Source organism: Psammomys obesus, unplaced genomic scaffold (assembly GCF_907164565.1).
Source record: "Psammomys obesus unplaced genomic scaffold, mPsaObe1.curated_primary_1811, whole genome shotgun sequence".
NCBI lineage: Eukaryota > Metazoa > Chordata > Mammalia > Rodentia > Muridae > Psammomys > Psammomys obesus.
In genome coordinates, this window is record NW_026588752.1 from 8,746,403 (window position 1) to 8,760,311 (window position 13,909).

The window sequence follows — 13,909 nt, forward strand, 5'->3', positions numbered from 1 at the left end:
GGTCGTGGGAGTGGAGCGCATGTCAAAAGCACAGGCTGCTGGGCTGCCAGGCATAGAAACAGAGCTACTGAATCACAGTCTTTAAAGTATAGACTCGTAATCTTTCAATCAGCTCTGTAGGCAACTGTCCCGCACTGGAAGGGAGGTCTGATTTAGGAGGGCTGCAGTGACAGACTACGTTCAAGCCACCTGGCTCGAGCCTACAATTCCCATGTAGTCCCGCAAACTAACGAGAGCGAGCCAATAGCCTGCCGGGAGTTGTAGTTTCCAACGGCCAGACCCAGTCTATAAGAACTTGGGCGATGGCTCTAGGAAACCAACCGTCCCACAATGCAAAGGCCATCGATGACGCTATTAGACGAGCGCCAGCAGCGCAGCGAGTGTGGAGCGCCGAGTGCCCCGCCGCCTCCCACCCTGCCGCCTCCGTCGCCGCCGCCTCCGTGGGGGCCTCCGTGTCTGCGCAGCGCGGCCCGCGGCTCCCGGAGGAGCAGCCGAGCGCGGGGCCCGGCGCGGACGCGGGGCGCGGCCATGGCGGACGGTGCGGGAGCAGGCGCGGGGGCCCAGGCTACGGGCCCGGCGGCAGGCTCGAGTGGGGCAGGCGGCCCAGTCAATCCTGCTTCGCTGCCCCCGGGAGACCCGCAGCTCATCGCCCTCATAGTGGAACAGCTCAAGAGCCGTGGCCTGTTTGACAGCTTCCGCCGGGACTGCCTGGCCGACGTGGACACCAAGGTACCCGGGCGGCGGGGGTCCCTGGGGTCTGCCCACCCCGCTGCTTTGATGTGCCAGAGCCGGGGAGTAAAACCAACGGTATCTCGGGAGCCTCCGCAGGGACGCGCCCCGCGGGGCAGTACCAGCTCCTACTGAGCAGGGCACACCTGAGCGCCACTCTAGCCCTTCCCTTCCAGCTGTGATTTTTTTTTTTTTTTTTTTTAGTCCAGCCGCTTTCGGAACTTAGGGCTACACGCATATAACTCCCTTCCAGACCAAAGAAACTTGTGGTTTTTTTTGTTTTTTTTTTCATCGATCGGGAAAAGCAGAGTGCATTAGAAGCGCCACCGTTTCTCTGAGGTTTACCACCCCTCCCCCCCCCCCACCAGGGGAGGTGATTTTAAGCACGGAATGAATTGGATGACACGTTAATAGTTCTTACCTTTTTCCAGCTGAATGATTTGCAGACTTGTATGAGGTCAAATGGGATAAGCTGTGGAGTCAGCACCCTTATTTCGTACCCTGTAACTAATTTAGAGGGAGGTAAAGCCAATGTTAGATCCAGTGCCGAAGGCCAGTCTCTTCAGTAAAAACGCTAGTTCACCTTACTTAGAAAAGGTGTAGGCAGAACGTTTCCTTTTCCCTTTACAAGCTCGATTGCCAAGATTAGGGTTGTGGAGTTAGGAGCCCTTTGCTGACTAGGAGGGCTCCCTAGGGTAGTGGTTGCTCCTCATGCTGTTAGGGCTGTAGATCACCCAAGCCAGCTGAGCCAGATAGGCCTCAAAGGGGAGGGGGGCTTGGTTGTCAGCTGCAGGCTGCCTGGGCCTGCCTTAAGGCTTTGATGTGGGCTTAGGTCTGCCCTCCATACACACATTTTAGGCAACAAGCTGCACGGGTAGGCCATCCTTTCTGCTACATATTCTCATTTTGTGTTGTCAGAGCCATGCCTGACCACACAGCCTCAGTTCAGTCAGTCCTGCCGGACTCAGTGCTCAGCATTGGTAGGGCGAAGGAGGTATTATCTGCCCCCAGTAGGAGAGGAGGCTGGGGTCAGAACATTCATTTCTTGCACTCACTGGGTAATTTCCTAGTCTTGTTCTCAAGCAGGTGGGAGCACTGAGAGTAAGAGCCTCAGGCTCCCTTGAGAGTCACAGCTTTGCCTGGAAATTCTTCCCAGAGCTTCCTTGGCTTTAGCTGTAGTGACAGGTGCTGAGGCTTGGGTGGCCCTTTCATTTGGAGGGGCTTTCCTTGGTGTATTGCTGTAAACACTCACTGTGAATCAAGCGGGTAGGAATGTTTGCATTTTAGGGATGGAAATTATTGAAACTCAGAAGTCAGGATGAAGAAAAAAAAAAATCAGAGCTTGTCCTAGAACCCAGTTCCTTCACAGAAACAGCCTGTACCAGTCCTCAGTCACGTTGCAACCAGAGGGGGTTGTCGTACTTTAAAAAACTATTTTATTTATGTTTTTTTATATCTCTTTCTCCTTTTCCATCTCTATTCCTTGTAATACCCCAACACTAGGTAGGAGAGCAAAAGAGTTAGTGGGACAGGAGCACAGTTCTCTTAGCTGTTTCCTGCTGGTTAGGATCGTAGGGTTCCTTGGAGCCAGTCCAATCCTCATTTCAGGACATCTCCAGCTTCTTGTCTCACTGCAATAACAGCAACCAGGAGCCACAGGCAGGAAGCAGCAGCAGCCCCCTTGTTCTTTCTCCACACTCTCTGGGCTCTGGCATATTCTCTCTCCAGAGTCCTCTGATTTAAACTCTGCAGCTGGCAAAGATCTCCTCTCAGAGCTCGAACAAGGCAAATAGTTTGCTGCTGTGGACCATCTGAATCAGTCCCACATCCCACGCCTGGGATTAAAACAAAAACATGTTTATATCCACAACAAGAGGGACCCTTTGCTTACTCCTCTGAGCTTGAAAGTCTGATGTCTAGACGAAGATAATGCTAATAGGCTCTCCCTTCTGTAGTTTCTTTAAAAATAGATTGATTTATATAGGTAATGCCCTACACTCTGTCTGGCCGCCGCAAGGCAGGCACCCAGCTGACTGTTGATTCATAGCTGCTGTACCACAGAGTGAGTTCTGAGGTCAGGTGGAAGTGGTCTAAATGAGAAAATGTGTTTCTTTGAAATGCTGCCTTTTGTCCCAGCAATTGGAAGGCAGAGGCAGGAAGATCTCTGTTAGTTCAAGGTCAGCCTGGTTTACAAATCAAGTTCCAAGATAGCCAGGGTCCACACAGAAACCCTGTCTCTCTTAAAAAAAAAAAAAAAAAAAGAAAAAAGAAAGAAAAGCAGTGTTCTAAGTGGCTCACTGCTCCGACACTGTCACATACACTAACATGGTCTCTTCTTCTGAATGTCTTAGCCAGCTTACCAGAACCTGAGGCAGAAGGTGGATAATTTTGTGTCAACACATCTGGACAAACAGGAATGGAATCCTGCAATGAACAAGAACCAGTTGCGAAATGGGCTGAGGCAGAGTGTGGTTCAGTAAGTGGTCCCAGCATGATGCCACACAGGCTGACAGCAGTTCGTGGGGGTCCTGGTGCGTGGTGCTTTGTAGCCATCTGCTGTCTTGTGCATCAAGGGGAACGGGAGCAGAGCCCTGGAGTGCCTGCTGCTCCGATCTGGGTGCCTCCTAGATGTGTGCATCAGTGGCAGCTCTGGAAGGTCTTCCGGATTCTGAGACTTGTTCCCCGTTCTCTGGAGCTTCAGTGTAATCTGAACGTGAGAGTGAGTTTTATACCAAGATGACAGCATTTAGGTGTAGAAAGTGAGTTCTGTGTGTCCTGTGACCATGATTGCCGAAATGTGGTGACAGTTTGCAGGAAGATGTCTTGTAAGACATTGTTCTTACAGAAACAAACTGAACCTTTGCTAGAGCAGGTTCTGATCTGTTCCGATCCATTTTAGCTTTTAGCACAAAGGCTCATGCTCGGCACTGGATACTCCACTAAATTGTTGAACAAAAGTTCATGGAGTGGGCCTCTAACATAGAGCCATCAGGGAACTGTGGTGAGAAAAGCAAATCTTGGCAGGCTGAGATCTGACTGCACTTGCTAACAGTGGAGAGATGCTGGCCAGTGGTGACTGCCCAGGATGTGGAGGGAGTTGGCCTTGGAAAGCCGAAGCGCAGGGCCTCTCATGATGCTGCCCAGGATCTTAGTTGTGCTGGTGCATACCCTAAGCAACTCAAGTAGTACAGTCATGCTATAGCCCCTAGGGGCTCGTATGGTAGACGCTGATCCCAGTGAGGCATTGTGGAGGCAGGTGGCAGAAGGTGTTGCGACCATGGGGCCGTCTCCCCCGTGGCACTGTGTTAGTTCTTTGAGAATCACTTGTTATATCAGCCAAATGTGATGCTACACTCCTGTCATCCTAGCATTTGGGAGGCTGAGGTAGGAAGATTAGGAGAACCAGGCAGGCATGGATATGTAGTGAATTCCAGACCAGCCTCAGCTACACAGTGGGACCTTCTCAGAGAGAGAGAAAGAAAAAGAAAGAAGGATGGAAGGAAGGCAAGAAAAGAAAGAGAAAGAAAGAAAGGAAGGAAGGAAGGAAGGGAAAAAGAAAGGAAGAAAGAGGGTGAGTTCAGCCATTTTCTCACTAGGCAGTCCCACTTGGCATGTGCACGCTCACCATTGAGTTGTACTTCAGATAGGGACCTTCAGCAGCACCCTCTGGCTGGCACTGTGCTGTTTGGACTGTCTAGTTATTAACATCATGAGCCAAGTCTACCTCTTTCCGTGTTTCCCAGCCTCAGTTATTTTGTTACAGCTACACAACACAGGCTGTGTGAACGCAGGTCACACGCTACAGTCTGGATTGTACCATCTTCCTAGTTTTGACACTATAGTGTATTAGGTAGGGTAGGGTGTATGAGGCTCCTTGTATATTTCCTTGCAACTTTTGACTATACAGTGATTTTGAAATTTAAAAGTTTTTAAAAATAGGGTTTTTGTGGATAATCTAGCACTCCCTGGGTGTCCTGTGGCCACTGTGGTTGGAATCTTGTAAGTACAGAAAATCACCACCCACGTAAAGCTCCCTGTGCCTTAGGGGAGTGCGGCATCGTGCGGCATCTAATGCCACCCACACTGTCTTTCCTGGTCTGTGCAGTCTCGCTTCCTTTCTCAAGGTGAGCTCTGCTGGCTCAGAGGTCTAAGAAAGTAGGGACCAGTCGCTACCGTTTATTGAGAGCCAGAGTTGTTATGTGTCTCACCAGTCCTCACAAACATCTGTCGCCTGGTTTGTGTTGGAGGTTTGAGTTGCTGCTGTTCTGGCTGCTAAGTATGAGTGCTGAAGAAAACAGAGGCAAAACAAAGGCTTGCTGCCTTTGACGCTATGGCTGCAGTTGTCGCTCTGCACCTGTGGCCAGGCTCTTTCTTGTTCTTTGTCACATGTGTTGGCCTGTGCAGCTGCTCAGCTTTGTTTGGCTGTTTTGTACAAAGTTGAGGCTGCGTTAGAAATGGTAGGTAGCAGGCAGCTGTGAATCCCTTCAAATGAAAGACCAACAGCCTAAACTCTGGGGAAAATGGGCATTTGCTGCTGGCCTCTCAGATGGCACTTGGATCTTTTTGGTGCAAAGGAGAACTCTCAAGAACTAAATAACAGTGGTTTGTCTCCACAGGTCAGGCATGTTGGAAGCAGGAGTGGACAGGATCATCTCTCAGGTGGTGGACCCCAAACTAAACCACATCTTCAGGCCACAGATAGAGCGAGCAATCCATGAGTTCCTGGCCGCCCAGAAGAAAGAAGCTGTGCCAGCTCCCCCTCCAGAACCTGAGAGCCAGGACCCTCCAGTGCCATCCCAAGACGCTTCCTAAGGTTTGTACACCATCTTTATCTCTGGCTGACCCATGTGTGAAATGGTTAGAAACGGGCAAGCTGGGATTAGAAGTCATGTTTCACACTGATTCAGAAGAGCGCTGGGAGTGGAGCCCACCCGTGATGAGCCATCTCACTGAACTCAGGACTAGCACACTCCCGTCTTAGCAAGCGTGCCCTGTAACAGAGCCAAGCAAGTCAACAGGGGAAACCTCATAGGAACCACTTGGCAACTGGTTTACACAGGGGCCTCATGCGGAGGGAGGCTCTGAAATTGCATCCACATGGCGCTCCCCCATCACTGGTTGACATTTTCATAGGAAAGCAAGTAGCACCCCAAGTGCTGTCTCAAGTGAGCTCTGTATTTCCATGCTGCAGCAGTTAGTTACCGTGCAATTCTCTTCCCTTTGTCTCAGGTTTGAGGTTTAATCTAACTTAAAATTAGCTGGAGGTGAATGCGGTGGCACGTTTGGGGAGCCACTGTACGAGCAGCCTGCCATTTCACACCCCTGGGGAGTACTCTGCTGCTAGTGCTCTCCTGGGAATCATTAAGACGCTGTTACTAGTAACTTGGGTAGGGGCAGTTGACCAAGGCCTTTGAACATGGGTGACTGAAGGTCGCAAGAGCACTGGCTGCTGCAAGGCACTGCAAGTGGGGCTGTCTTCTTGTGCCCCTTGGGAGAGGTCCTTGATCTATCATGGACTGTAAACATTTATTTTAAATCTCTTTCATTTCATTGTTCATTTTTAAGGAATATATGGTTAATGAATGTAGGCCCTTATCAAAAATAGGATTTTGACACGACTATTATTATTTTTTTATAGAATATGCCTGATACCTTTGGAAAGCTCCATTTAATGAAGAAATGGATTCCTGTTTCATATGAATATAAGTTTAGTCGACCATGCCACTACTGATGTCAAGAATCTGGCCTTGACTGGGGTGATGTCCATATGGATGGAGAGCAAGTGTGGTGGTGGGACAGTTGTCCATACTTGCTCACGCATTGTACTGCCTTTTGACTAGTCTGTCAAGGGTGTGACCCCAGTAGACACTACAGAGGTTTAAGCACTACAGTGATGACCTGGGCTGTCCTGAACAAACCTTTATACTTGAACACAGCCCCTGCATGTGGGTGTTAGCACCTGTGCTCTGCGGTATGCAGGAGGCAGGCTGGAGGCCAGCGGGTTAGGACAGCAAGGGTCATTGGGAGCAGCTGTTTGACGGTGGCTTTGATGTTGTTGGTAGAGTTACAGGCTGCAATGTGCAGCAGTTAGCATCAGTAGCCTTAAGGTGGTTGTGACCTGTGTTTGGGATTTAGCAGTTTCCTTTCTCTTGTCAGAGGTAGCATTGGAGCCCTGGAGTGAGTGAGGAAGCCGAGACTCGGGGTACAAGGAAAGCCCGACAGCCTCTGTCCTAGCACCTCCCTGTCCACAGGGGCAAGTCACTCTGGGATGTGGTGCTCAGTTCTTGTGTTTGTGTTTTTGAGAAACAACTGCTAATAAATAAGATGTTTTACAGTAAAGTCATTTGATGATCTTTTCCTAAAATTTCAACAGAACTGTAGGGCCTCTGTCCGTGGAGGTGACTCCCTTTTCTCTGCCTGCCTGCCGTCTCTGTGTATGGCAGGTGACTTGATGGGGACGAAGGGCTGGAACTTAGAAGTACCCCGGCTCAGGCTGGACGGTGCAGCTGGTCAGGAGTAGGCCATGTCTTGAATGTTCTGATGCATCTCAAGCTTGGATGAATACCAGTACTCCCCTGAGTCTCTCAGGGCAGAGCAGGGGGAGGTGGGGGTTACCATTCAATGTTCTGGGGAGCGTGAGGTTTGTGTTTCTTTTCCTTTTCTGTTTTTAATACATTAGTTGTTGGCCTGGCATGGGGTCGGGTGAGAAGGTGACAGGTTGCTTGTGTCGAGGTCAGAAGACAATTTGAGGATATTGGTTCTCCTACAGTGTGGGTCCCGGTGGTTCAACTCAGGTCATCAAGCTTGGTGGCAAACAGCTTTACTCAACAGCCCAAAAGTTTGTATCTCACAAGCTCCCAGGTGATGTCACAAAGATTGCTTCACGCTAAGAGTCCCTGCTCATAGTGAGCATGCTGCTGACAAGTTGGTCTAACTTCTTGGGTTTGGGTTTGGAGGTTTTGTGGTACGGGGGTGAGGGGGTTAGAACCCAGCATCTCGTACCTGCTGAGCACATGCCGTACAGCTGAGCTCCATGCCCAACCCAGAGCTAATAGAATTTGACCCAGCTGGTTGTTTCTCCACCAAAAGGAATGTTTCCCTTCCAGCTTTACCACAAAGTCCTCAGAGGACTTTGCTGCCTGCCGAGAACTCATCAAGGTGTGTGCAGCAAGGTGGCCCCGCCCTCAGCACCAGTGAAAGTGACCTCAGAGGTGTGGTCTGTTTTCCCCTTCCCAGTGCAGTGTCGTCTCCATGGAACAGGTTGCTGGCCTTGGCAGTCAGGATGGGAACCAAAGTTCTCAGCAGCTAGGGACAGGCCATGGTTTTCCACCCTGCCATCCTGCACTCCCCAGGGAGGCTTTTCTGTAAGACCACAGACCTTGGGACTTCCTGAGACTGCACCTATTTCACACTGGCCTTTCTAGCTGTCCCACACTGACCCCGACCAACTGAAAAAAGGCAGAATTGAAGAGCTCAGGAAATCCCTACCTTCAGATTTACCCAATTTTGTGTTTTTAAGCAGGTAGGTTTTGATAGGAGTTCTCTCAAGTTGTTTATTTTGCTACTGAGGAAGACCTGATCAGATGCCCAGAGTTTGAGAGTTGCTGGGAGCTTGGAGTCTCCACAGTTCTGTCACCACATTTTGCCACTAAGACTCAGTAAGGCCAAGTTCAGAAGACCCAGGGCTTTGACGGTTTGAAGAGGCTGTAGCCTCATCTCTTCTCTTAGAACAGAAGAGGGGCTTTGACTCCTAGCTGCATCAGCAGGGAAGAAGTGCCGTGTCCCCAGGTGGGTGCCTTCAAATTGCTGGAGGTGTAGTCAAGACAGCCCTGCAAGGCTTGGACAGGAAGGACTACTGTCTTAGGAGCAGGCTGCCAGTCAGAGCTGTTTAGACAACCCAGTCCTTTGGGTTCGTCTCAAGACCTTAGAGAAAATCACATTCCAAGATCTTCATTCTTCCCCAAGGAAGGTTAGTCCACCAAAACCATTTCACCTACTAAACACCCTATTCATTGCCTTATTCATTCTTTTTACTATTTTAATTAATCCTTTGAGAATGTCCTACAATGTATTTTGTTCATATTCACCCCTATCCTCCCCCCAACAACTCCTGTTTTCATTCTTCAGCAAGACATGAATTGCCAGGGACCACAAGCAAGTTAGGCATCCCTCCCTATGTGGATAAGCCGTCGCAAAGCTGAGTGGAGCATGGGGCCCACAAGACACGACCAACACTGGGAAACATTAAGATTTAAGCAGGGTGGGCCTGGTTAAGTCAGGGACATCAGAGTAGTGGTCTCTCTGAAGCTCACTTCCCTTGTCTGGACTAATGCCTGAGGTTGCTGTGGGAGACCTTAGTTCCTGTCATGTTTCCAGTCATTAGCTTGATACTGATCCAGCCAATGAGCTCCTGGAACCAGTTGTTCCAACTGTAGGTGCTCAGTACAATTTGTGGCTTCTATAGAGGGGGGTTAGCCGTGCTTTTTTTCACTATCTTGTCCTTCACTGACTCAAAACTCAGCAGGTTCTAACATGCTCTGTGCTCCTCACCAGCACTGTGAGCTGGGGCTCCACCAAATCATTCCAGAAGGCCAGTGGACACTGATTCCCAGAGGCAGTGTTCGGAGGTAGCTCTCTCCAGATCCACAGGTCAGAGCCTCAGGTACATTAGTCAGTGCCATTTCAGGCCATCTTCCCCAAGGCCGGTGATCTGACCTGTCGTGATGGACTAACCACATGGTTCACACGCCTGTTCAATGCCTCCATGCTGAGAATGCACGTCTCTGGACTCCGCCAGAGTCCCTTACAAGGACCGCCCGTGGACCTTTTGGCTTAGCCACGCCTGCATGTAACTCAGCTCCCAAGTGGTCTTTTGATGTTGAGTTGACTCAGGACACTCAGAGCAATGCCCAGAACTGCCAAAGGACCTTGCAGATTGCAAGGATCAGGAGAGATGTCTGTGGGGACCCAGCAAAGGTCAGGAACTTAGTGTTGGAGGCTGGCACTGGGATTTGGGCTTGAAAAAATGTTTAGCTAAAGGGCTCTGTCCGTCCTGTGCCCCGTGGATGCCAAGGACAGGCTAGGAAAGTTGACACAGCACATTGCCAGTTGTCAATCACCTTTCTGGGCCAGTATCTTCAGGACTGACCTCCAAGGCCATGTGGTAACGATCACATCTACTCTCATACTGCTTGCTACCTTGCCATTCTGCTGCCTCCAGACACCTCAGGCCTTGGCCCTCTGTCCTGAGACACTAAGAATCTTGTACTCACCAGTCAGTCTTCTCAAGAAGAAAGAAAGGAACCAAGAGGCATTGTCTTGTGCAGTTTCATTTGAGTGTCACAATCCTGGAAGGATGGTCTCCGTTATATGAAGAAAGCAAGGCTCACAAGATGAAGGACTTGGCTCACAGCCAGCTGAGGAGCACTGACCTGCAGCCAGACCTTTTCTCCCTGCACGCTGGTTATTCAGCCTCTCTGTTAGTTATCAGGTCCAACCATGTCAGTCCACTGCCATTCCCAACCTGGGCCCCTTCAAATTGATATGATTCCAAATGCAGTGGCCTCATCTGCCATGTGCTTGCCATAAGAGGTGACAGGGCACGGGTGAAAGCTAGAAACTTGTCTTTTCCTCCTGGCAGAACCCCCTTACTTTTGAAGGCTGAGTAATACTCCCTTCTTTGTGTTTAATACATTTTGAAAAGCCTGGCTAATTTCTAGCACAAAACCCAAATCACCCAAGACACATCTCAGAACGTGCAGTGTGAAGCGTCTGCTGAAAACCTTTGGTCTGCCCTCTGAGGTCATGGGGTATGAACTGAGCTCCTCCTGAGCAGGCACTGGCCCCAAAGTGCTGACAGCGGAGAAGGCAGCGAAAACCAAGAGTTAGCACGTGACAGCCCCTCCCATGTAGCGTAGCCCGTCACCTCGACAGCAGTCCAATAGGAGCAGAGGCAGCTGGGGACCATGCCAGCCTACTGGGTTTTACACATGTCCACACTGTCTTATACCCCTACCCCACCTCCACGTGCTTTTTCCATGTACTTTCGAAGCTGGGTATTGTCTCTGGAAGAACCTGCCTATGTCTGATCTTGCCCAGGGCTCATTCTCCACTGCAGCTTAAACCGCTGCAGACTTACCCAGCAAACTTGGTCCACGGAGCTGTTCTCATGGTCTATGAAGCTAACAGAAATGTATTTATAGCCTGTAAGTTATTAATAGGATTTTACTGGTTTCCATTCTGAGCATGGATCCCTCCATAAATGCTTTCGGGCAGTGGTAAAAACATGGGGAGCATTATTGGGTGATAATCTTCATGAAGGGAGCATTGTGAATGTCACCCCAATTCACCTTGTTAAGTCTACGAGGTTAAACACATGGTTTATTATAAAATGAGTCCTTTGACAGAGAGGACTCAGAACCAGGTCTCTGGCCTTTGCCCCTGCTTGCCCCCACGTCCCCAGGAAGATGTGTACGCAGTTGACACTGGTAACATGGCCCTTTATCCATAGAGCCTGACAGCTCCAGGAGACAGGCTGGGCCACACAGGGTGCTGTTTGCCTAGGCCAGTTCTGGGACAATGTGGCCTTCAACCACAGCCAGCTTTAGAAGCCAGCTGTCTGCTTCTGTGCCCAAGCCCAAGCCCTAGAACTCAGCACTCCACTGAGATTCAAGCCCCACCCCATCCTTCTAGGGCAGCAGAGGCAGCACACGATCATCCACGCCTGCAGCTATGCTAGGCTGTGGCATGTCAGGCTGGGCACCATAGGGTGGAGGGGAGGCCTAGGATGAGAGGTTCCAAGGGCAGCAGAGTAACCCCTGGACCCCTGTTCTTTGTACCTTCTGAGCTGCAGAGAGAAAATGGGGGGGGGGGGGCTCTCACCTGACAGCAGAGCCAGCTCTCGGCCCACTCAAACCATATGAGGTGTCAGAGAGGACACCAGACCTGTGAACTGAGATTGCCAGCCGTGAGGCTTGGCTAGAGCCCAGGGCTGACCATGTGGGGGTATTGTGCTTCAGAGGAGGTGAAGAGTCAGCTAGGCAGGACCACAGCTGTACAAGTTTCTGAGGGGAGCTGTCAGAACTAGCAAGGGGAGGCATGTGATACCCAGGCGCTGTCTTAAAGGTGGTTTGGTGGGGGGGGGGGGGTCAGGGGAAGTGCCCAGACTTGTGCCCACCCCCTTGTGAGCAGTGAGAGCCACAGACATGGGGTTCAGAGTCAGCGCTCAACCTGCATACGTGGGCTGAGGCATGGTACTGCTCTAATGGAGGGAAGGAACGGGGTGGAGTGGGCTGGGCCAGCTGGGGTTCGGTGGCTGCAATAGGCTAGAACAGGCCTGAGTGGAGCAGACTAGAACAGGCGCAGGCAGCAGTAGGGCAGGGTGGGGCAGGAGCAGGTACGGTTGGGTAGGATGGGATGGGAGAGGATAGGGCAGAGGCAGTGCAGATGGAACACAGGCCGTGGGAACCCCAGAACCACTGATACCTTCCCATCCCTGAAGAAGGGAGTCCTCTGCAGCTGCTTTGCCGTGGTCATGCCATTGTGCTCCGAGCTGCTGCATGCTTTTCATGATGCTGCTTAAGCTCTGCTGTTGCTTACAGCTGCTGCAGGAGCAGTGGGTGTTATCAGAGACTCATCCAACCACCCCAACACCCCAAAGACACTGTCTCCATTTTACAAAGCTGCCCACTTAGCCCGACAATGGCAGGAGGCCCCAGGAGCCGAGCTCAAGAAACACCTGTTTCCCTCAGGAAGCCAAAGCAGAATCCTAAAGGGAAGGGGGATGGGAAGGAGAGACAACAGAGCTGGATGTAGAGGCAGGAGGTGGAGCGGAGTGGGCCCTCTTCACTGGCCGTGTCACAGGAGGGAAAGGCCACCTGTGTGAATGGTGGAGAAGACCCCCTGGTAAGTTCCCAGGTGGAATTTGCAGCTGTCAGGTGACCTTTTGCGCCCCCCTGAGCCTCCATTCCTGACTTGCGGCATGGGCAGTGGAGGAAGTGGAGAGGCCATGCCAGTTGTGTGATAAAGCTTTAAGCACCCAGTCACCGAACAGCAGTTGCCGAGAGACTGCTCCCCGGCTTTCGTAGAGCCAGGCCTCAGCAGGCAGCAGTGCCCTCTGAGACAGCTTCATGGCCTTATGGCCAGGCCCCTCCCTCACAGGTTGAGAGAGTGTATGATGTACCCCAGCTAAATCAATTCCTACCTCAGAAAAGTCACTGGTCCTCTCAGAACCCGAGAGTCACCCATAAGATGGTGCGTCTGAGTAGTACAGCCTGTGTGAGCAGAAGCTACTGGCGTTAGTTTTACTAAGGGAAGCAAAACAGCCAAAGTAAAAAAACACAATATCTGACCTCAGAGGAATCAGTGCTCAACGTCATAGCTCCCTAGCAGAGCAGTTTAGTAGTTGTAAGCAAGAGTCTGCACCTCTCTGTTTCCTCCTGCTTACGAAGCAGGTGGTATTGAGGTGCCTGGCCTCTCCCACAGTCTGGACCACAGTGAGAGGGGGTGGCTATCCCTGTGACTGCCTGTGTTTGTCACTCAGCGGGGCCTGACCCGGGTCTGACCTCATTTGCCATCACTTTGTGCTGGGTCCCCAGCTTTCGAGTTGAATGGCCTGAAAGGTGTCTTGGTGGGGCTGCCGCCCAGGCCCAGTGAAGATCCAGTGTCATCCATGTCCCTCTATAAACAGGTTCAAGGTGAAATCACCCACTCCCCTGGTGGCCCTGGAAGAACATGACCTCTGGCCATGCCAGAGGTCAGTTGGAGGGTGCCAACCTGGTTTGAAGGAAACAACAGAACTGAGGGACGGGGTGGCCACAGAGGACCCTCAGCCAGGCAGGGAGTCCTGTGGAAACTGAAGCAAGAGGGTGTGCTGGTCTCCTCCCTGGGTCCTGCCAGACATCGCCATACTCAGCTCATCCCCCTCAGCCCTGACCTCTGCAGAGTGAGCACTTCACCCCCAGGCAGGACTGACCCCATGGTACCTGGGCACCTCACATGTCCATTCAGATTCAAGGGGCATCCCAGGGGGATTCATTCCAGAATGACATCATCAGCCGCCATCACAGAGAGCAAGGATACAGCTGGAGGTGGAAGCCAATCCTGGTCTCCTCAGCTTTCATTCCTGCAAGCCTGCTGCTGGAAAGTCACCCAGCTGCCTGGAACCAACCTGCAAACACCC

The 13,909-nt window shown here is 51.3% G+C and overlaps 1 protein-coding gene across 1 annotated transcript; it reads left to right on the plus strand.

The window, feature by feature from the left end:
• The first annotated feature begins 330 nt into the window (after positions 1 to 330).
• Bod1 (biorientation of chromosomes in cell division 1) lies at positions 331 to 7,068 on the plus strand. Its single transcript, XM_055604808.1, has 4 exons — positions 331 to 729; positions 3,081 to 3,205; positions 5,346 to 5,542; positions 6,368 to 7,068. Exons 1-3 carry the CDS (start codon positions 331 to 333, stop codon positions 5,539 to 5,541), a joined length of 720 nt encoding a protein of 239 aa, XP_055460783.1. The 3' UTR covers position 5,542; positions 6,368 to 7,068.
• The last annotated feature ends 6,841 nt before the right edge of the window (positions 7,069 to 13,909 follow it).

What these genes read in the sequence shown, in the direction of transcription:
- Bod1 (XM_055604808.1), top strand. Translation starts at nt 331, where the DNA reads ATGCAAAGGCCATCGATGACGCTATTAGACGAGCGCCAGCAGCGCAGC. An exon ending in TGGCCGACGTGGACACCAAG is followed by an intron (nt 730 to 3,080) that starts GTACCCGGGCGG and finishes TGAATGTCTTAG; the next exon opens with CCAGCTTACCAGAACCTGAG. An exon ending in CTGAGGCAGAGTGTGGTTCA is followed by an intron (nt 3,206 to 5,345) that starts GTAAGTGGTCCC and finishes TTGTCTCCACAG; the next exon opens with GTCAGGCATGTTGGAAGCAG.